This window comes from Planococcus citri, chromosome 2 (assembly GCF_950023065.1).
Source record: "Planococcus citri chromosome 2, ihPlaCitr1.1, whole genome shotgun sequence".
NCBI lineage: Eukaryota > Metazoa > Arthropoda > Insecta > Hemiptera > Pseudococcidae > Planococcus > Planococcus citri.
The window spans coordinates 35266957-35290955 of NC_088678.1; the positions used below are offsets into that span (position 1 = coordinate 35266957).

Sequence of the window (23999 nt, forward strand, 5' to 3'; positions counted from 1 at the left end):
AACATGTTTAGTTTAAGGGTCCAATAAGGGACCAGAGGGATCTGATCGTAATAATAAGAGCGCCATCGATTTAGTATGTAATAATCTATGCATTCAACTTCACATTTGAATTTTTTAAAATTTTGATCAAAATTGAGGGCCCTTGTAACTTTTAAAGGTGCTAAGCAGATCCCATTTAAGAACCCAATTTCTTAAAAAGAAATAGTGAATAAAGCGTTTTGAGATATCATTCAATTTTTAAATGGTAACTTCCAACTTTTGTTCTTGTTACAAAAAAGTCAAGTTTCATTGAACTTTTCAAATTTTAATGCTTGACTTTGAATCTCTCATTCATTCTTCTAAACCTCACTAAACAAATTGACTCCAAGTTGGACAAGACTAGAATTGTAGTCTTCAAAGTTCAGTAATTTTGCAATAAATTCCAAAATTGTAAAAATTACACCCCCCCCCCACTCTTAAGGATTTAGAACAGAAATTGTGGTTCATTTGATAAACCATAGAAGGAAACTCAAGAAAAAAAATTGAATGTAATTAAAGAAGCCGGCTTCATTTTAAAATAATACAAAAAATGAAAGGTAAATATACTGGGTGTTATGAGATCAGTATCACATATTTTGCCCCGTTTTGTACCTATACAGCAACCCAAACTACAGAAGTGTAAGTGAAGTTGCCGTCCCTATAAGCTAAAGGGGCAAAGTTATGATTTCAGACATTGAGAAGCTTCATCAGGACCCTAAGATTAAGGACATGTAGTTCGAAGTGGTTCAAACTCATAAGAAATGGGCTTGTAAAGCATGTATAGACATACCTTCTACCTATAGTTAAAATCAGCTTACAAACTCAGATGTGATGAGAGCATTCAAAGTTCTACATATAAGTTGGATTGCATTCATTGTTTGCCTAAACTCTAAATTAAAGGCACCAGAAAATTTTTATCAGTTCAAAAGTACTCCAAATTCATTTTCACATTTTCAAAAAATTCAAAGAGCTTTCAATTTGAAATTTAGGTACAATAAATGCGATCCTGCTTGTAGAATTTTGAATGCTTCACAAAAAAGGTAAAGCTTTGTGACTTATCTTTGAAATTGAAGGATCTATGAGCAATTTGAAATCTTCAAAATACCATAGGAAATATATACCTAACATGACCTTTTTGGATAGAATATTCACTGGTCTTCCAACAGGATTGCATTTATTTTGCATGAACTTAAAATTAAAAGCATTCAAATTTTTAAAAAAATTAAAAAATATAAAATTTCAAGTGCTTTTAAATTATTAAAATTTTCTAGCACCTTCAATTTTAAGTTTAGGCAGCCAATGAATGTACCCAACTTTAAGAAATGTGAATGCTCTAAAAAAAGAGGCTATGTTTATTTTTTGCTAGAGTCAAAAATTGAAGAAGCTACAGCATATTGAAAATTTCAGTCAGAATACTTTCAATTTTGAAGATGGGCTAAAATTAAAAAAAAAAAGTTTTTCATGATTCTTCCAAAATGTTTCAGCATGGCACTTCCAGCATCATTCTATCTGTGATATATGCTACCTTAACGAGCCAACATTAAATCACCCACAATTCTGCCCCTTCAGTTTTCAGGGTAGGCAGCTTTACTTACATTTGCGCAGATTGGGTTGCTGTAATACCATACAAGATATTTGACACCTGTGCCAGAACACACAGTACATTAACAATGACTTTCAGTCAGATTAATGGACAGTCTGTTATTACAGGTATACTTAAATTTATGTAAATTTCACGAAATTAACAGTAGGTAAGTTGACGTAAATTACACGTATGACCGATCACAAGTAATTTCTTGTATGTAAATTGGTAAAAATGAGTAATTTCTAGTAAATTAATGACAAATTGACTATGACACGAAACCAAGCACCAAAACTCGACCAAATAATGAATTTTCCTCAAGTTTAGGTTACGATCACCGCCACAGTGTTCCCCTCCATCCCTTCACCTTTTCTACACTTGAGCACAAGTAGAGAGTAAACGCAGAAGAATTATTTTGAGATCGCGAATCAGGATTACACATTGGGAAGCGCATTCATCAAACATGCTCACACGCAATCATCCAAAAGGGTTACCATAATCATTAGTCGTGGTGTACTGCTGGCCATTAGTACTGATCCAAGCATCCACAAATACGAAATCAGCCACAAACGACGGTATGGTACATTTCAGTATGGCCGCGTTACCCCGAATAACATACTCAGACACTACTTCAGCTTCATAATACTGATTGACGACTTGAAATAGCAACAAAACAATGATACAAAGACGGTTAGTGGACTGAAATTGATGATCAAAGGACATAAATATGCGGTAGGAAATTTCACAACAACATTCTCGTTCATCTCGCCATACGTATACTATAATCATAACACCCTCGACGGAGAGTAATAGCTCAATACCATATGTTTCTTTGGAGTTGGTCGCACCAGATGCCGTGTACGTATTACCCTTATCGTCTAACCACGAAAATACGTAAACGAAGTCAGCCACGAACGATGGTATGAAGCATTTTAATATGGCTGTGTTACCACGTATAACGTGCTCGTTGTTTACTTCGATTAGGTAATCTTGAGTGACAACTATAAAAAATTTGCTCAGGTTACATATTGCGAAGGATTTATCAAAAAAAAGTCTGACGATGGTATACAATTATGAAGGAGTCGAGGGTTTGAGGGAATCTCACACACAATCTCACACTTTGTTTTCACACATACTGCAGCTTGAATTACCATGTTTCAATTTGCCTTTGGATGAGGTATCGGTGGCGATGCTGTTGTAAATATTGCCAGTATCGTCTTGCCAGGCAATTACCATAACGAAATCGGATAAAAATGAAGGTATGCTACACTTGAGTATGGCCGAATTACCCAATATAACGTACTCGTTGTTTACCTCCGTTTGGTAATGCTGTTCCACAACTGTATACAAGGCAATGCACATACACCAGACAGGAATGATTAGTATTGAGGTGACGTATTAGAACAATGTACGAACCCTACATATTCATAAAAGGATATCACCGAAAATGGGGAATCTCACATTCGCATACTAAAATCATTCACAGATACACGCACACACGCATCATATTCGAGGCATTATACCGTAATCATCACTTCCAGGACGGAACTCTTCGCCTCTATCGGTATGCCAAGACACAACTTGAATGAAATCCGCCACATAAGAGGGCACTTGGCATTTCAATATGGCCGAATTTCCACGTATCGCGAACTCCTTAATAACGTCCGTTTCGTAAGACTGGATAACCACTAAACATAAGTTCATTGGCAATGGTTAACTTCAGAGGGTAGATCTAGATAACGTGAGGAGATCGAACTGGACACAAGGGAATCTGCATTCTGCATACATATGTTGTACGTTTTGTACATTGCTTGACATATACACCACCCTAGCTAATTACCAAAATTCATAGATGGCCGAATCTCCTCTCCCTTATCCGTATGCCAAGATATGACATTTATGAAATCAGCCACGTACGAAGGGACTTGACACTTTAATATGGCTGAGTTACCGCGAATAGCGTACTCCTTATTAACGTCTGTATCGTAGGGTTGTATCACGACTAAAAAAAATACGAATACAGAAGTTGCTTAAGTAACTCCTGATTAGCTAACTCAAAAATAACTCCAATATCGTCCTATTATTATCGATGCACAGTAGACGATTTCTCATCCGAAACTCATCCAAATAATATTCGCCAAAAATGCTTAATTCGACATTACACTTTGTTTACACTTCATTTTCTGGATAAAACTATCGCGATGATTATTCTCTAATCGATACTTTCATCTCGAAAACATTGGTAAATAATCAGGCGTATTACGTCGTAACTTAATTAATCAACAAAACTAAGCATTTCTCAATATCTGCGAGACGGAGGATGTAGGTAATGAAGAAAAATATTTACAAATGATTTTGATAAACTATTAAAAATTCATTTTCTTAAAATAGAATTTTCGACCTTCTTAATGGAGATTCACGAATTTGTAGAAATTCGATAATTGCTCAAAAATTAACTTCGGGATCTGAAAAATTTGGTTTCGAGATTTTTTCGAGCCCTTTCCAAAATGAGAGACATTTTTTCAAACTGCGTATTATTTTTTTTTTATGAAATGGTCGTAGCACTCACAGAGTTCTCGGAAGCTAAGGGGAGAAGAGGCTGAAAAAATTATGGGATGATATATCAGAAATCATGAAAAAATTCTAGTGTTTCACTCGTCGAACTCCACAATTTTTTACACTGAAATTCATAACTTTGAAATTTTCAACAACAAAAAATTGAAAGTCACTTTTTTTATAATAAATAAATAAATAAATAATTTATAGGAAATTGGTTCAATTTAATTATGTAGAAAGTAAAATTGGAAAATTAAGGTTCCGTACCAATTAAAAAATGTTTACAATTTCGAATACATTTGATGCTATGTACCATAAATTATGATCCAAAAAGTACTTTTTTTTGGGGGGGTGTTTATAATTGCAGGATTCGTTAAAAAAATACAGTGAAATATTTTATTGGAAATTTTTGAGCTTTAGTAAAAAAAACAAAGGAGAATCGAATCAAAGTCTCAAAATTTTTCAGGATGTTTTGACGTAATCCATAAATTTTTTCAAATCTCCTTACACCAACAACTTTCCAAAAAAGAAAAGTCAAAAGAACCTATTTCGATATTTACTCAAGAAATTATTGTTTTAAACGTGAAATTAAAGCTCTATCCAGAATATGAAATGAAACCCATATCGAACATAAGAATGGTAATTTAAAGTCTACGATAAAGTTGAAAATAATTTCGAATTAAATCAGGTCCAAAATTCTTCCTATGCCTTTCACAAATTTTCTATGGATAGGTAAAAAAAAAAGTTAGTGGAGGGTTATGAGAGAAAAATAACGTACCTTCTCCTCCCAATAAACGAAAGTCATTTTAAAGAAATAAAAATTAGATACCACTTAAGAAGCCGACAGCTATGTAAATTAGAGTGATTTTCCCCTCAGCTAGAATTTTGGAATTAAGCAAATTAACAAATGAAAATCAGTTATTCCTCCTCCTTCCCTAGAACTTTTCTTTCTTCTGCAATTAATTTTGGAAAAGTTGAAAAAACTGCACAATTATACTGAAAACTCAACAACAAACTTAATTTCGAAATGAAAAATTGCATTTAAAAAATATAAATAATTCCCTTCTGTTTTATTTTAGATCACACAGGTCAAACTTCGTTGAAAATACAACTAAGGTATCACAATCTTTTTCTATAACAGCCTCATATCTAAAAAAAAATATTAAAAAAATAGAAGAAAAATTTGAAAATTTCAGAAAAATTAATTCGAATGATTTTTTATAAGTAGGTATTACCTACTCGTATTTGAAAATCGTTTAAGAGCAAAATAAAGTACTAAAAAAACTCTTAGATTTTTCAAACTTTTTTGAAAAGAGGCAACTCCATCTCAAAACCTAAATTATGATACCCAAAAGTAAATTGTGCATACCTAATCTTCATTTTCAAAAAAAAAAAAAAAAAATTGCATACCTATAGCAGTCATAATTATTTGAAAGCTAGAAATGTATCGTAAAACTCAAATTACCACTCCTACGTACCGAAAATCTCCTCATTATTTCATTAATAATTAAATAAAACTCTCTCATCCTCTCAAGCAATTACATAAAACGCTGAAAATTAAGAAAATTAACACATAAATCTAAAGCAGCTTTCACGGTCCCTTCAATTTGAGAAAAACTTTCTATTGAATAAAAAATGAAAAAATACGCCAAAATTTTTTAAAAATTGCAGCCTCTGCGGTATAAAAATCCAACGACGAGGGATTTAAATGATTCATGCAAACGTTATCTTTTTCAAAAAGTCTGAAATTCAAAATGTTTCTCGTCGCAACGAAATTTAAATCATACGTCGGAAAAAATTTGTAAAATATAGGGGAAAACTTTAGCGACTTTGCGACAAAATTATAGTAGCATGTCAGTAGACGTTAAATTCACGTACAAATTCCCCCCTCTGGCACTTCCTAAACCATTATACCTTTACAGGAATCAAGTCGTATGTATGCGTACATACGAAGGCATGGTCGCCGCCACAAACCCCATCTCGTGGCTTTGTAAAACAACTCCATCAAAAGAAATCCCATAACGTGTAAACTTTCCGCTTCGAAATACTTTCTCTTTTTTAAAAATTGAAAAAAAGACTTCCATACATCATTCCTACGGGTACCGTTCCGTGAAAGCTGCACGATAAATATTTCAGTATCAGCTCGACGAGTTCAACGCCAATCAAAAAAATTGCCAGTCAGACTGGAATCCCTTCGAACCCCTCCCCCTCCCACCACTTTTTCTTCAGACTTGGACGTCTACTCCCTTTCGAGCTAATACTATTTATACAGGTAGGTATTAATTACTTATTCTATAAATTTGATAATTGTAGAAGTTTACCTGCTCGAACATTTACATCGCGTGAATGAATAGACCCGACGGAATTCCTGGCCATGCAAATGTATACTTGAGCGTGAACCTCTTGTCGATAATCCTCGGCCCGAAAAGGCGGGAAAACTAGATTCCCATTAGGCAAAACCTGTAATTTAAAATTAACCATCGATATAAGGTTCGTTTTTCTATTGTAATAATTTTTCACATTAAATTAGCCTATCTCGCGCGCCTTTGCGCCTGCTTTCTTTTTGGTACACCCATATAAATGCCCGCTCGTTACATAAATCATCCATTATGGAGATTACACCGCTATACGTTCGCCCAAATTCAACGTTTACAGTTTTACACGTTTGCGTCTATTTATCGCCAGTTAACGCCACCCAACCACGTGTACTGTGTACACGTTTACGGACAAAGTATTCTTTTAATTTCTTTACCTATATCCTTATCGGTGCAACGAGGTGCATTTTATTGCCAATAAAGATAAAAAGCAAATCCGCGTCTTTATAGATTAAATGGCGTATTGATAACTAGAATCAGGAAATGTATCTATTTGGTTTTTTTTTATATCTCATGTAGAAGAGTTACAGTTCCTTTTTCATTCAGAAATTAACGATGGAAATGTCAATTTTATTCTCATCTTCGGTGGTTTGGAAATAAATTTTCATTTTTATTATTTCAATGCATTCGGACAATGAATAAATTTATTGTCATAAAAAGGAAGTCATTTACATATAATGGTGATGGGCATAAAGTTTTGAAATAAGATTTAGATTTGTTTGATGAACATAAACACCTAAAGTAAAAAATTAAAATGATTCGCAGAAACAGTTTCAGGGGTAAGGCTTAAGGGTACTTGCATCAGATCATTCAGATTTCAGGTCAAGTAATTTCTCGAAAAAAATAATCATTTAGCATGCAATATAAAAAGAATATCTACACGAGAGATTTTTGTGTTTTGAATTTTTGAAAAAATGTTGAGTATCTAACATTTTTTTTTTTTGTTTTTTTTTGTTTGTTGGTCTATTCATAATGTGATTAAGCTACCTACATTTATTTTTCATCAGTCATACTTTTTGATTATACATAAATATATGCACTTCGAGTAATCAAAGGTCATGCCTATTAGACCCACGACTTCACAAGAAAATTTTTAAAACAATTTTGAATTTGAAAAAACAATGGAGTAAGTCAGTACCTCGTAGAAAAAATTAGATATTTTGCTCTAGAATCCTAAAAATTTAGAGAACCATTCTGCAATTCCAAGTAGGTATAGGTACCTTTTTAATTAAATTCGAAATTTAAACGCGAACTCTGAAGTAGACTGCCCAAAAAATCTTACAGCAGGTTCTCAGGTTGTCCAAATAAAACCCCTATACTGATATACAGGACATTCGTGGAACTTTCTAAAAAGGGCCTTCCCCTATGAGATGGGTGAAACGGCCTTTGATCCATAATGGATTGAAAGTGGTCCAAAAAGTCACCCTTGATGTAAAAACTCTCCATAAAAATTTTTGACCTCCCACCTCCTCCCCTTTTGGAGAAACTGCCCCCTAAACATCAAAAATTCAAAGATTTTTATCTGGGAGGGGGGTTGATGAAAAATTTTGAAATTTTCACAGATTGTGTACATCATGTAGGGGTACACACAGTAATTTTTTGAAAATTTTCCCCCATCATTTTCTCAGTTTTTCAGGGGGTTGAAAACTTTGAAGGGGGGGCAGAAAAAAATTTTGGGGGGGATACATGGCTGAATTTTTTTTCAAAACTTGCTCATACCCTAAGGTATAACATATAATTTTCCCAAGGTCCCAAAGGGGGGTGGAACATGGTCAAAAAAAACAAAGTTTGAAAAAAAAACATGTATCTCCCGTGCTACCGCGCGTTTTGTCAACACTGTTCCACGGCGCCACCGTGAGAAAACTTCCATCTATCGCGCGCTCTAAAGCTTTGATTTTTTTTAGAACCCTACTGAAATACCATAAGTGCATTCAACATTTTTTTTGATGAATATTCTCTAGGGTGGTGTGGTGAACAATAGAGGCATACCTACAACAATTTTCAACCCCCCTACTTTCATATTTACCCCTCAAAATGCGTTTTTCAACTAATTTTTTGCTATTTACTAGCAATGAAAATTGCGAGGTACAATTTTTGGATGTATTTCTGAACCCTAAGTATCATAGGATTATATTTTTTTCGAAATTTTTGTTTTGGTGCGTCGTGAGAGAAAATTGAAAAAAGGTGTCGTAGAGGGGGTAAAATGAGAATTTTGGGAGAATTAAATATTAATGAATGGGATGTCGTTACCGCATGATTTGATACCGCTGAGAACGAATAAGGCGTCACAATTTCTGCTACACTAATCTAACCCCTCCAGAGCCTTCAGCCCCTCCCCCAATTTTTACTATATATTTGTGAAATAAAGTTACTTTGATAATATAGGCTTCGTTTTCATATGGTTCTAACCTCTCGAGCGCAAATATTGCATCTGATTTTGTTTCACATTTACCGGACCCTTCCACAGCCTCAGCCCCCTCCACAAATTCTACTATTTTTGAAATGGTGCTACTTTCATAATATTCTTTGATGTCGTTTCCAAGAAACCTAAACGCAAATACAGACGTCTGATTTTGTTTTGGTCACACCCATCTTCTCCGAAGGGGCTAAAATCTGAAGTCTGTATTTGCGTTTAGATCACTTGCAAACGACGCCAATATCATCAAAGTAACTTTATTTCAAAAATATGTAGTAAAAATTGAGGGAGGGGGCTGAAGGCTCTGGAGGGGTTAGATTAATGTAGCAGAAAATTTGACGCCTTATTCGTTCACAACGGTATCGAGTTTTCATTGCCAGTAAATAGCAAAAAATTAGTTGAAAAACGCAATTTTGAGGGGTAAATATGAAAGTAGGGGGGTTGAAAATTGTTGTAGGTATGCCTCTATTGTTCACCACACCACCCTAGAGAATATTCATCAAAAAAAATGTTGAATGCACTTATGGTATTTCAGTAGGGTTCTAAAAAAAATCAAAGCTTTAGAGCGCGCGATAGATGGAAGTTTTCTCACGGTGGCGCCGTGGAACAGTGTTGACAAAACGCGCGGTAGCACGGGAGATACATGTTTTTTTTTCAAACTTTGTTTTTTTTGACCATGTTCCACCCCCCTTTGGGACCTTGGGAAAATTATATGTTATACCTTAGGGTATGAGCAAGTTTTGAAAAAAAATTCAGCCATGTATCCCCCCAAAATTTTTTTCTGCCCCCCCTTCAAAGTTTTCAACCCCCTGAAAAACTGAGAAAATGATGGGGGAAAATTTTCAAAAAATTACTGTGTGTACCCCTACATGATGTACACAATCTGTGAAAATTTCAAAATTTTTCATCAACCCCCCTCCCAGATAAAAATCTTTGAATTTTTGATGTTTAGGGGGCAGTTTCTCCAAAAGGGGAGGGGGTGGGAGGTCAAAAATTTTTATGGAGAGTTTTTACATCAAGGGTGACTTTTTGGACCACTTTCAATCCATTATGGATCAAAGGCCGTTTCACCCATCTTATAGGGGAAGGCCCTTTCCACAGAGTTTTTAGAATAACAATTCTCACAAATACTTCCTCCTCCCGACTCATGCAAAAAATCAAAAAAGTGCTATCTTTTAAGATTTGAGAATACTTAATTTGGTAACTCTCGTTCCTCTTTTTTGTTTAGGGTTGGCAAATAATAAATAGAGAAAAAAAATTATTTGCAGGACTTTTTTGACACGTTTTCGATTTTTTTAGACCCATTTTAGACACTCTATGATGGATACAACCTCATTGATCTATATCCTTTAATAAACAAATCGCAGAGATTAAGGTTATTGCAAAAATTCAGAATGTGTACAAAACTACCAGGGTAAACTGAAAATTACTTCATTATGTATAGGTATAGCATGGTATTTAACGGAATTTGTTTTGAAAAAATCACTACTTTTTCCACTATCTTTTTCCAACCAAATTTTCGGCAAGCTATCCATTCAACTCCCCCTCCCCACAAAACACAAAAAAAAAATCAAAGTCAAATTTTTCACAGGAAAATTTTCAAAAAAAAAAAAATTGAAATTGGGAGAAAATTTGTAACAAAGTATTTTTTAATTTTAATCAAAATTATTAAAAAAACAATACACATGAACGCATAACATACGTTATAGTACAGGGTGCCTAATAAAATTTCAAAATAAAAAAGCAGGACGACTTGAGCAGTAAGATTTTTTCAAGCGAGCAGATGACGAAAATATTATTTTATTATTTTAATTTTTGATTTCATTTCCACCTTTAAGGTTCTTGATAATGAATGTAAGTATTGAAATTGGGCGAATAAAAAACTTTTTTCAACATGACAATTTTTATAAAAATATACAAAAAATTGATGGAAAATTTGAACGACATTTAGGGGAAAAATGTATCAATTTTTCGAAACGAAATGGCGAGTTCTAAAGTAAAATAAAGTAAGAGATGAAATGAGAATTTAGTCATTTGAAAGGTATAACTTTGCCTAATATTCATACAACAAATAAAAATGTTGATTTTTCCTTCAAGTTTGGAATTTTTTAATTGCGGAAAAAAGAAATAAACTGGCCATGGCGAAGCGAGGACAAAAGCTCTCGAAAATCAGTGTTTCGAGAAGTATAAGAAACGATGTTTTTTTGCTTGACGAGTTGAATTACAAAAAGTTTATTACTGTGCTTCAAAATTTCGAAATTCAAATGATTATTTTTTTTTTTGAAAAATTCAAAATTGAAAAAACAGCAAACGAGCCCGAGCGAAGCGAGGTCAAAAGCTTCATGTTTTGAGAAGTAAAAAAAGAATTTATTTTTCTGATTTAAACGTTGAACATTTCTTGAATTTGAACAATAAGCTGTCCATTTGGAAAAAGAGCAAATAGCCCTCAAAAATGTATAATTCAAACTCTAAAAAAGTCGACAAATGGCTCTTTTCTATGGAGTGGAGATCGAGAAAGAGGAATGAATTTGAATTTTTTCATTTTTTCACTACCTTTCCAAAAAAATTCACTACTTTTTCACTACCCATTTTTAAAATCACTACTTTTTCACTACTTTCACTACCTGTTAGATACCCTGTATAGGTACATGTAGGTATATCTCAAGCTGTTTTCAACCGATTGGCTTGAAACTAAAGTGAAGGCATTGGAGGGAAGTGACCTTTATGTTTTTCCATTTTTTTTCTTTTATTTTTTACTTCAAGAACAACCTTGAAATTCACGTTGAAAAAAGCAAAATTCGAATTCCGGGAAGAGGCCAAAAAATCATTTTTATATTTTTTAGTGTGTTTTTCACCACCACTGATTTTTTCAAAATTTAACAAAGAGGGGTCCACTGCTTGTGTTCTTGACCGTTTAAAAATGCATGGCTATGATGGAAAGATGAATAATTCTAAATGTTAAAACAAGAGATTATATGAGGAGCTCAAAAGCAAAGTGAAGTAGATAAGTCCATTTTTAATTTTTTTGAGGAGGGGGCGCAAAAAACTGTGGCTAAAAATTGGGCCCACCAAATTCGTCAAAGTTTGTTTCATTTGGAAGCTTGAAGTTTATTTTGGACGAATTTTTGTAAATTCAGAAAAAATAGTGGCTAGTATAATAAACTTTCAACTTTAGAGTCCGATTTCATGAAAATTGTAAAAGTGGTATATCATTCCTTCCTTTTTAAAGCAGACTTTCGTTTATTATCTTTGTAATGTTTCATCAAAAATTTCAAAAGAAAGAAGTAGAACTTGAGCAGAAATTTTGGCAGGACATTTTTAAAACACTGTTGTTGGAAGGAAAGGAAGTGCAGTCAAATAAAATATTTTTCATTTTTAGAAAATTTTACATTATGTTCCAAATTTTAAATTTGATTGTTTGAAAACTGTTTTTGAAAAGGGGAAGAGGACATGTTTCTGAACAAACAATTGCGACGAGGGCGTAAAATTTTTTGTGTTCAATAAATTTAAGAGTATTTTTAACGCGATCTTGTTCTTTGAAAATGACTTACAACACATTTACAAGTCATGATCTTGGTCTTATTTTTTCATTTTGTTTTTACACGACGACCTACCCATCCAAGTAGAAATCTCCCGCAATTGTAACAATTCTATTTTAAAATGCATAGCACAACGAAAAACGAAAATGCTGCATCAAGTATTCGCCAATCCCTCCATTTTCCTTGACTTTGAAAAAAAAAAAACAATTCCAAGGCTCCAAGCCCGTCATCAAACGTCAACTCCCAGATACCATCACATCCCTCGACCATATAAAAACCGTTGGCATCAGTTTAAGAAGAAGAAACATTGCACATTTTAATACCTCAACAATGGAGGCATGTTATAAGAACGATAAATCTCTCATCTCATTTTTACGCTAAGAATGAATGATTCATTTCATAATAAATCACGCGTATAAGCAACCCTTGGGGTTACATCTTCACTATACGCACCACGCGACACGATGCACTTTTTCCTACCAAATTCTTTTACTTCTGCATGTAATGTAACTTATGAGATAGCACACAGCAGAGTTTTTCGGCCTGCCAACGCCAACGTAACTTCAATATTATTTACCATTTCCCTTTTATACTTTCGTTACCATGTCCTCGTTAATTTTACCCCAGAGGGTAAGTTGCCAATTACTCCCTGGTATCGCATAGTTATACAGTTTAGGAGTGACGTTGAAAGGAAGTTTTCATCGTTTGATACGCGAAGATTGAAAAAAAACACGTGCCTTTAAAACACTTTCAAAGACGATGAAAAATATTCGTACAGCTGGAGTCTTGTAATCTAAAATGCATTGTAGTTGGATTTGGGGAAAAATTGAAAGAATGACTCACACGGTTGGCTGTACTATTTACATTATTTTATGTCGGCTGTAAAAAATTTATAACGACGAATGATGATTAACTCGTACAAAAAAAAAAGTAGCCCATTATAAGTCGATAAGGTATTCGCTAAACCTTGAAACCGCCTCCGAATTTGCGGGGGTACTCGTTCATGGTAACACTGTCGGAGTCTACTTCGCAATACTACAACTATTGCGTTATTTAAAATACACGTACGTCACCATTGCATCGTGTTTTGGAGAACAAAACTGTAAGTATACGAAAATAACGTCTAATAAATTACTACACGAATTCCAAAGTCAACGTACTCGTAGTCGATAGAAAACTGTGATTTCGACTCGATTTTTCGACAAAAATGTAAATTAATTATACGGATGAAGCTCACCTGTCTTAATCCGGGCACTTCGCCGACAGCTGTGCCGTCTCCTCGAAGCCAGATGATCTCCGGAGCTGGATTACCTCTGGCTGTGCACTCCAATGTCGCTCCTGTCGTGTTCGAGAAATCAATCTTATTCGGTGGCTCCTTAATGAACGTAGGCCCAACGGTGTCATTCTCGGCGTGTCCAAACAGCGCTGTAAAAATTGAATAAAAAATGCCCATTAGTACTCTTCAAGATCGCATTTTTCAACAGAAAGTTGAATTCAATCCAACAAAAATATTTTGTTTATTTTGTTTCGTCAAACGGTTTTTATAACGGTGTTAATGGCCAGTTACAACGTATACTTCGTCAGATCATAATCAACTCGTTCTGTGTATCTCGGTGTATCTTATACTATGCTGAGTAAATGACCAAGATAAAAAAGCTACCAGGATGACTTAAAATACCGATAAGCGTAGCTCGTCACCTCTCTGAATGAACTGACGACACCACCAGACGCCACATTAGTTGGTTTAATCAACCACCCAGCACTCGGCACAAGGCTCAATTGAACCCTGTAATTAATTTAATTGCTGCTCTGGAACCCTTCACATCGTACCGTTCTGTTCCAAAATAGAAAACTTACACGACTTTTTATTGAAATTTTGTGACGGAATTTCGTCCATTTAACCTTTCCATACGGTCTATAAAAATTAAAAAAATACACCGATGTAAACCTGATTCAATCATAATATACCGTCATCTTTTCAACACCGGTTTCCTTCACACTCCGAGCACGTTTATTTTTCTCATAATCAACCCGCATACACCACGAGTACCAAACATTAAGAAAAATTAATAGTACAAATTTTATCAAGAAATTAACTGATAATTGGTACAGGGCACATTATCAACTCACATAGGTAAACGATTTTCTCATTGAAAAAGCTATTAAAATTACTCATATTATCGGTTTGTTTTCTAATCAACACTTTGCATTAATATAATTTGAATATCTACAAATAAGTACAACATGAAAATCCACGATAAGTTCGTCGATTCTCACATCAATAATTGCAAGAGCAAGTAAATTGATTACGATTTGCGCAAACGGTGAGATGACCGACCTGCAACGAGCATAAATATCCGGTAAATTTCATTGACTGACGAATTTTACTGTTATAAAAGTGTAATTATTTAATGCTTTAAGCGCCGCCGCTCGACTAATTACCAATGACACCGATGAACAGACGCCGTAAAATAATTGCGAACTGATTAACAAATTGAACGATTTTTAATGATTTTGTATTCAACAGAGGTAAACTTGTTAGAAGGTTTTTATGAATCGTATTTAATGACTCGGTAATATTTTTGTATCACAATGAAAAAATTTGCAAAGCTGTAAATTGGTTTTTTGAAGGTCCTTTGCTCGTGAAAATTTGACATAATTTTCAAATTAGGTATCTTTACATCTTTTCTCAGCAAAGGGGGAGGGCTGAAGTGAGACCAGTTGATTTGAAAAAAATCAACGAAGAAGGGAAGAAAGTGGATGGATTTTATATTGCAACCTTGTTACTTTGACGTGATTCCTTTCAACATGTCAACGAATGTACTTATTATTCGAACACTTTTCATTTCATCCTGTCTTGGGCTACAGAGATTACGTTTGCATAACAGGTGTCCTGCCTATATACGTCCTGTTGCGACCGGATGGGTGGAATTTTGTCTGCTTTCTTCCTCTATAGGCACAATACGATTAAGGAAGTTGTTAATTCACACTCTTATAATTCATTTTACGAACTCAAGTCACAAGTGCTCCCTTCGAAAGGTACAATAAGTAATCTTATATTAAGGAAGGTCTGATACGTAATAAAAGTCTCGCGATCGGATGCAAAAACAGTAAAAATGTCTCAAATGTCACATAAATACTTATTGAAATTTGCAAAAGATGTGTCACTTGTCAACTTTGGAGAAAAGCATAAGAATTTTACGTTCAGTACGAGTGATTGGGTAGTCCTCATTTATACGTACTTACTTGAGAGAAAAATTATTGTCTTTTTTTGCTTCCAATTTTCAAACTAAATTTCATTTCCCAACCTCCGTCCTCGAAAAATACTTTCTTAAAATTTGAAAAAAAGTTCTAACTTGAGATAATTACAATAATTTTATCACAAAAAACGAAGAAAGTAGTATTAAAAATAACAGCAAATATTTTTAAACGAAGAAAATTAGGGTAGACTTTTGGTGAGCTTTTAACGAATGTTCAATGAAATTGTGTTCCCAACCTCTAACTCTATGCAATTTTAATGAAAAATATCCCCAAATCGAAAAAAAGGAGTTGACACCAGGATTCGAGCTCCTTAAATTAAAAAAAATAATGATAATAAAATGTTTTGTAAAAATTTTTTAATTTTTTTTTTTTTGTAATCCCTTAAACAAAGTTGGTCTTTGAGCATGAAGTCTCCTAAGTTGAAAAAATTCAAAAAATGAAATAAATTATAAAGTCGCTGAAAATTGTCAACAAATTTTCAATTCTTGTGTCGCGTCGAGAGTCTTCTAAATAATTTTCTCTGCATGGGAAACCTCTTCCAAGCCCTTAAAAAAACTCATCTCTCTTTACAGGGACTTAAAAATTTTCAAATTTTTTCAAAAATCTTCCATTTTTATGTAAAAGTTGCTCTAAATAAACTCCACAAAAAATCTATTCCGATTAACGATGTTTACCCTTTAGAGTTGAAAAATATCAGATAAAATTCAACGAATGCAAATTTTCAAAAATTTATTTAGATGCAAAACATTTTTTTATTTTTTTTTTTTTTATTTTCTTCAATTTTGAGAACTTATTGGCACGTTTATTTTGAAAATTTTCAGTGATTTTTTTCACAAAAACTGACACGATATTTCTGCGCACCATGGATGAGTAATTGACCTAATTTACATACAAGTCCTATCTCTTACTTATTTGATTTTTTCATTCACATACCTATGCCCATTAATTCTATTTTTCTGTTTTTTAAAAAAAAAGTATTGATCATTTATTAAAAACAACGCTTTTCTTTGTCAGAAAAAACTTTTTTTTTACGAGATCCACGTTTTACTCCCTGATGAAAAATTGAATTTTAAGGGAAACTTTTGAAATTAAAACTTTCGTTCCTTCTTTTCCGCATCTCTCTCTTCATTATTTTATTCTGTTCGCGATACGATACTGCATAGTCATTTTTCATGGCAAAGTCATCGTTATCGTTCGACTATACCGCACATTTATTTTACTTTTTTGCTAATTGTGGGGGGAGAGGAGGTAAAAGGACATGGTGAAAATGATTTTTCTTAATCATAATTAGCATTACATAGCAAAAAATCTTCAACAAGCGGAAGTTAATATGCATATAGAATTTTACGTTTGGGTGATCTTACATGATACATGCTAAATTTCTAACTAAATCAGTATATTGAAGACTTTACTGGAAACTTCTAAAAAAATATTTTAAATCGAAAATGCATTTCAAGACAAGCCTCGATCTCCTGCAGTCTTCCAATGTAATCACGAACACGATGAAAAATGCACGCCAATCTTTAGCAATTACACGAGCGAGCCCATAGTATAAGTGAATCGAAATCGAGCCAAAATCAGAGTAAAAATTCCTAATCGAATAAACTTCAAACGCACGCCAGCAATACCCATTAATTAATCCTGCAATGAAGACCACTTCCATAAACCATTTATATGTACCATGGTCGGCGTCGTAATAATTGTCAGTAGGCCTACGTTAAGTACGCTACACCACATAACACGTGTAACTTGTACACTTCAATATATTTCGTGATCATTTAACAGCTCCACAGACGCATAAAAAATCTCCAATGTCATCACCAACTGCGCGTGGTTCCTTTTTTAAAAAAATATACCACACCGTATACTTTGTGGTATACTTAGTACTTAATTTTAGGTACCTATAATGTATCTACATGCTTAATGTTTATAGAAGAAGACCACCTCGATGCAATTACACCGGAACTAACCCCTTCATTGGTAACTCATATGTACGTACATCTAGGTATGCACTTTAATTATTTAACTCGAAGCGTATAAATCGAAGTACTGTACACTGGTGTAGTTTCAATTTCAATGCGCCAGAACGACGTTTATTTACGATGTAGTACATCTTCGTTTGGCTACCGATCGATTTTTTTCCTTTTTATATCGTAATAAATCGTACGGTCGCGTTTATAAACTGATACCATTTAGGCTTATGGTACACATCCGGCTTTAAATCAGATATAAAAAGAATACACGTTGAATGTTCACCAAAAAGCATATCCTTGTAATTAGTAAACGTTACGATATAATTACGTTCATTTGTAAACCAAAATCTGTGTACCTCTACATATTTCCTGTAACGTACTAGACAAGTATTACGGTAATAAGGAACATTGAATTAGCTCAAAATCTAAGGTCCACCTTTCAAAACTGTTTTTGAGAAGGGAATCTTCAACAAGGGTCAACTCTAATAACTAAAGAACATTATAGAAATAATTGTGAAAAATCCAACGTTTTCAATTTTCGCAAAAAAAATACTTAAAAGCCAACTTTTGCCAGATGCTCCAGATCGGTTTAAAAATTGTGAAAATCTGTTGGAAGGGGGTCAAATTGACAGAATAGAAGTTTTGAGTGACTTTTTGCAAAATTGATGAATTTTGGAATTTTTTTTTCAATTTGATGTAAAAAAATTCACTTTTTCAACCCATCACTTTGGATTTGGGATTCACCAATCAATTCAGAATGTTGAATTCTTATTCATAGCGGTGTTACATTTTTCAGGAGTCAATAAAGTTGATCGCAACATCTTCTGGGCCGATTTGAAATTGCTGGAAAAAATAGAACTCTTGCTAGACGCTCCAGATGAGTTCGAAAACGGTATCTAATAACGGTCAGGAGCGGAGAAAAGGCAGGGTGTATAACAAAATTTCAAAATGAAAAAGTAGAACTTTAAGCAGGTCATTTTTTGTGCTTTTATGGAATTTTTCAAGGGAAGAGGTCAAAATTTACATTCAAGTTTTTAGCCAAATTTTTGTAAAAAATGTTTGCTTTTCTGATGTTTTCAAACACCTTAAGTATGATTTTATTTAAACAAGTAGACACCAAAAATATAACGCTTCACTTCAATTTTTCGTTTTATTTTCTCCTTATCAATTTTAAAAATTGATGAATATCACATCATGTTCACTTAAAATCAAAATTTCGATCGTAAATATTTTATATCAGGTACTGATTGGTTCAAAATTTTGAAATTCGAATGGTTATTATTTTTTTTTTTTTTGAAAAATCCAAAATTAAAACAGAAAAACAAACGGGCTTGAGCGAAGGGAGGGCAAAAATTCTCGAAAATCCGCATTTCGAGAGGTTTAAAAACGTTTTTTGTGTGATGAGTTACTTATAAAAAGTTTATTATTTTGCTTCAAAATTTTAAAATTCGAATGATGATTTTTTTTGAAAAATTTAAAATTGAAAAAAGAAAAGCAAACGGACCCGAGCGAAGCGAGGGCAAAAGCTCCCGATAATTAATATTTTGAGGGGTATGACAAAATTTGTTCAAAATACCGAAAAAAGGGAGAAAAATTGAAAATTTGAAAAAGTTTTATTGGAAAAAAGTACGACTTTTTGATAAAATTATTCAAAAGTAGGACTTTGGTATGACTACTAGGACCAGTAGGACCTATTGGACACCTTGAAAGGTCGACTTTAGAGGGTAGAAAGTGCTTTGAGTGATTACTTGCAAAAATTGATAATTTTAGATTTTTTCCAATTTGAGAATTCCAAATTGTAAAAAAATACACTTTTCAACCTGTCGCTTCGGATTTGTGATTCATCTGCTGTAATAGATTCAAAATGTGGAACTTACGACAGGATTAAATTTTCAACTACCAAAATCAATAATCATGTCTTTTGGGGCGATTTGAAATTCTTGGAGAAAAGTAAAGTTTTGCATGAGACCCCAGATCGACTCAAAAATTATGTCAAACGATTCATGCGATCAACTTCAGCAATTCAGCATACAAAGTGATTTTCAGATTTTTATCTTTACATTTACTCTTCTTATGAAAAATTAATACAATCGACAGACCATTTCGGCCCCTTTCAAAAATTCACCAAAAATCAAAAATTCAACTTTGGCAGCTCAAAATTTGGTTCTGGGGTTCGGATGACATGTCCTTTCAATGAGCCAAATTTAAACTCAATAGGAATTGTCGGATGGTAAAAGTTACTTTTTCAGAATTCAAAATTAGATCAAAACGAAAAAATTAGAATGGTACATTATATTAAAATTTAAAGAATATTGAAAATAATAGTTCCTCTCATCAAATTCTCATCTAAACATAACAACGTGATCTACGTACATCGAAATTTCAAACTAAATTCAAAACACCGATAAAAAAAACTTCTTGGTCAACGACCTCCTTATCCTCTGAAAGTTTCTCTGCACGTCTCGAAAATTTGCACACTTTTTTGGGGAGGTGGACGAGTGAAAAAAAAATAAAGGTCACGGTCAAAACATCCCTTTTCGGTGTACTGCGAAGTATGCCATAACGCAGCTGGAAGATTTACGCAGATATGCACTATGCAGCGAGAGAGACTATAGCAATTTAAACAACGAGCCGGCCGCCATGGTAACGGACAACTTTACAAAATTTAGGTAACAGGAACACGACGCAACGAGAGAAATTGGCGAAATCTGAAAAGCTGGCCCACCGACGAGCGACGCACAGAAAAACAGAGACAGCGTAGCGTTGTAGAAAATACTACCGCGCCACAAGAGAGCATTGTACTGGCGAAATTGAATTTTCCGATATTGGTCTCTCGCTCTCGCATCGTACGAATACGACCTGCGACGAGTATACACGTTATACTACGTTAAAGGGAAATACTTCGGTGTACGGGGTCGTCATGGCAACGTAATCGCAGATTGTTGAAAATAAGTCGAGCTTTTGCGTTCCCTTTCTTTCCGAAGCATATTAATAACCATTCAGTCGACGCACAACATTCGTGTATCCGACGAGGGTGTTTTACCACCATCACCTTGACGGATCTTCGGTGAGGTTGGGATACACTTTTTGATCATGCACGAGACACATTGTGGTGGTGGTTGAGTCGTCATAAGGTTTCGAGTCGACGGTGGGGTTGGCTTTTTGAGAGAAATGCCACAGTTTGTAGCATTACGTGATTCGATTTGTTTCTTTTTTTCTGTTTTGTTTTAATCGAGTCGTCGTACGTCTGTTTCGAAAAGGGCTGAAAAACGGGGAGGAATTGAGTAGAGTGAGAGAAAGGGAAAGGGAGAGGGTAGACTTTGTTTAATTTAAATTAGGGTAAACGCTGATTTAGGAAAAAACACTGATGAATGCTTAGGTCCTCGAGCAGGTTGGCAGATGATTTCCATCATGTTGTATGAGAATCGGAGTGTACAGAGAGTAAGCTAGCTGGATGAGTCAGAATTCGAGGAATAGCTAAGGAGTGTGAGAATGAATAAGTAGGACAGTATTACGTGAGTGTAAGTGGGAGTTTAGAATAGAGTATTAGAGTAAGTTAGACCATAAGTAAGTACCTATGTACTCAGACAGTTGTATTGTGGACTTTGAATACATTGTTTCAAACCAGACTCAGACCATTACGAGTACCTACAGTAAAAGCTTGTTATAACGCTTTCGGATATAACGCTGATTTCGTTATAACGCTGATTTCTTCCAGTCACTTGACATCCCCATTTAAACCAATGTAAAATTAATCGCGATATAACGCTCTTGAGCATCTAAAAATCGTGTTTTAACGCTCTAAAATTTCGACAATTATTGTTCAACTTTGTTGATTTAAGGCATTCAACGACTAGTTTTTACATGTTTTTATGCAAAAAATAATGAATGGAAAATTTGAGTTGAAAAATATTCACAATATAAAAATGTCTTATCACAATTTTGCACAGTATCCCCATCTCAGAATTTATGTGAAAATCCGCCAGATGTCAGCCACTTTGTGTGAATTTGCGAATTGACATCGACACTCATCTCCAACTTCAATCAAATCGAATAAATAATGCCAGAATTGAAATAAGTATAGCTCAAATTACAACTTTTGAGGGAGGATGACCAAAGGACTGCACAAGTTAACCTACTGTAACACGGCAAAAAAAATACATTTCTTCCAAAAATGACCCTACACTTTGAGGGCCTCCGATCAGCTCCTTGAACTGCTAGCAAGCTCAAAACTTTTCTGGGTAGTCTCCCACTCAATGATACGTGTGTATATGCATTTAAATTCGAAATATTAATTACGAGTTTACCTATGTAAATTGTTTTGACTTCCTTTATAACGCTTCTTTTGCTTTAAAATGAAAATTTGCGGTATAATGCTAATCAGCGTTAAAACGAGACTTTTGGTTATAACACGCTTCGGCTTATAACACTGCTTCTCCAGTCCCTTGAAGAGCGTTATAACGAGCTTTTACATGTATTTCATACCACAGTATTGGCGCCCAACGTGGGGCACGAACCCACAACCCTGAGATTAAGAGCCTCATACTCTACTGACTGAGCTAGCTGGGCAAAATTCCATCTTCATTTAGAAACAATGTATTCAATTATAAGTCCACAATACAACTGTCTGAGTACATAGGTACTTACTTATGGTCTAACTCCACTTACACTCATGTCATACTGTCCTACTTACTCATTCTCACACTCCTCAGCTATTCCTGGAATTCTGACTCATCCAGCTAGCTCACTCTCTGTACACTCCGATTCTCATACAAAACACCAGAAAAATGATTTTTTTGTAATTTTTTTCCATTGTTAATGATTAGATCGATTCAAGAAAACAAAATTCTCGTCAACTGATTTAAAATTTATCAAAAATTGATGAAAAATTATCTGAATTTCATCATCCTTTTTTCCAAAATCTTGAACGTTTTCGAAATGTATGCAATTTTGCACATACCTATATAGAATAAATATTCACACACACAAGACACAACCATGGATCATGATCATTTATTCATTTCAAAGACAGAGTCCGAGGAAGACCGATAAAGAATAAAACCAGTTTAAAACAAAAACAACGCGGAGCTTTTTATCAGAACACAACAACTTGTCATTTTTCTTAATCGATAGCAACACCATACGATCAATATACAGTGAAAGTGACCACTTATAAATCAAAGGATCAGAGTTACAAGTACGTCTGCGAGATTCGCATACCGCGCACGCCACAATCGAACAATATAAAACGCCGAAGGTAACAGATTCAACATGAATAAGATTTATTTGACGTGTATACGACATTCTTTTTACAAATAGGTGTGTCAGTATTATAGTCTTCTAATATAGTCGAGACTCGACAATAATTACACGCGCAACAAATCTGTTTACAAGATTTTACAATACGCTTAGAATAGATACAAACGACCGTGTAACTGATTCACAAACCAAAACAGAGGGAAAAAAATTACAAGAAAATTGTATAAATATGTCATCGTTCTAATTGAGAGAGAATTGTTTTATATCGTAAGTTTACAAATTGAAATTCTCGATCGTTTGTACTCTATGGAATAATAATGAAAGGCTTGCCTTTTTTTTTTTGCTACCGAATTTATAAACACGCGAAAAATAAATCATCTCGAATATCACAATATTTCCTTTTTCGGTATACGATACCTACTGAGCAAAAAAAGGACAAAAATTTATTTCCTTTTAATTTCCTACAATACGAGTATCAACCTCGATTTATATTTTTCTGCTCAAGTACCCGGCTACTTTACCCGATAATTATTTTAAACGCTGTATTTCCGATTTATTCGCCAATTTCTCGACGGTTTCAGCAAGTCTTTATTTTGTTTTGACTCTACTATAATGTCCGGAAATGTATTAAATTGTTTAATCGTTTTGTACGATGTTCACCTTCGAGTCGTGATACCATCCCTGTACAGGATTATCAATTTCCCTGCTTTTCGTTAACAGGTACGAGTATAACCATCTGTGCTACAGACAGGATGCGTTTAGAAATGGGTACCCATTTCCTTTCGTTTCAATGATTTCTACCCCATCTGTCTTAGAATTGTTACCAATTTTCACGCTATCTGAGTTACTTTATACTATACGTATAGATGTATCTGAGAAAACGCACCGTATTAAAAGGAATTTTTCACGTATTGACGGATCAATATTCAAATTTACGTGAAATTAAGGAGCTAAGAGGATGAAAAATGGAGATGAGATGAATGGTATGTAAAAGCAGGCACTATACAATATTGTATATCG

The 23999-nt window shown here is 34.1% G+C and overlaps 1 protein-coding gene and 1 non-coding gene across 51 annotated transcripts in view; both read right to left on the reverse strand.

Moving 5' to 3' along the window:
• Dscam1 (Down syndrome cell adhesion molecule 1) overlaps positions 1-23999 on the reverse strand; it is a 135025-nt gene that overhangs the window by 68017 nt on the left and 43009 nt on the right. For 29 of the 50 annotated variants that reach the window (XR_010556911.1, XM_065349805.1, XM_065349817.1 and 26 more), the window contains exons 3-5: positions 13724-13911; positions 6478-6616; positions 2752-2940 (exon numbers count right to left, since the gene is read on the reverse strand). Coding sequence is in view for 49 of the 50 variants with exons in the window: in XM_065349805.1 (XP_065205877.1) it covers positions 2752-2940; positions 6478-6616; positions 13724-13911 (516 nt within the window). In the remaining variant the exon portion in view is untranslated. Of the gene's footprint in view, positions 1-2094; positions 2257-2421; positions 2602-2751; positions 2941-3123; positions 3289-3440; positions 3603-6477; positions 6617-13723; positions 13912-23999 lie in introns of all 50 variants that reach the window. The other 21 variants (XM_065349828.1, XM_065349839.1, XM_065349836.1 and 18 more) reach the window with 5 other exon arrangements.
• TRNAK-CUU (transfer RNA lysine (anticodon CUU)) lies at positions 22217-22289 on the reverse strand. The gene has a single exon. It is a non-coding gene; the product is annotated as a tRNA-Lys (tRNA).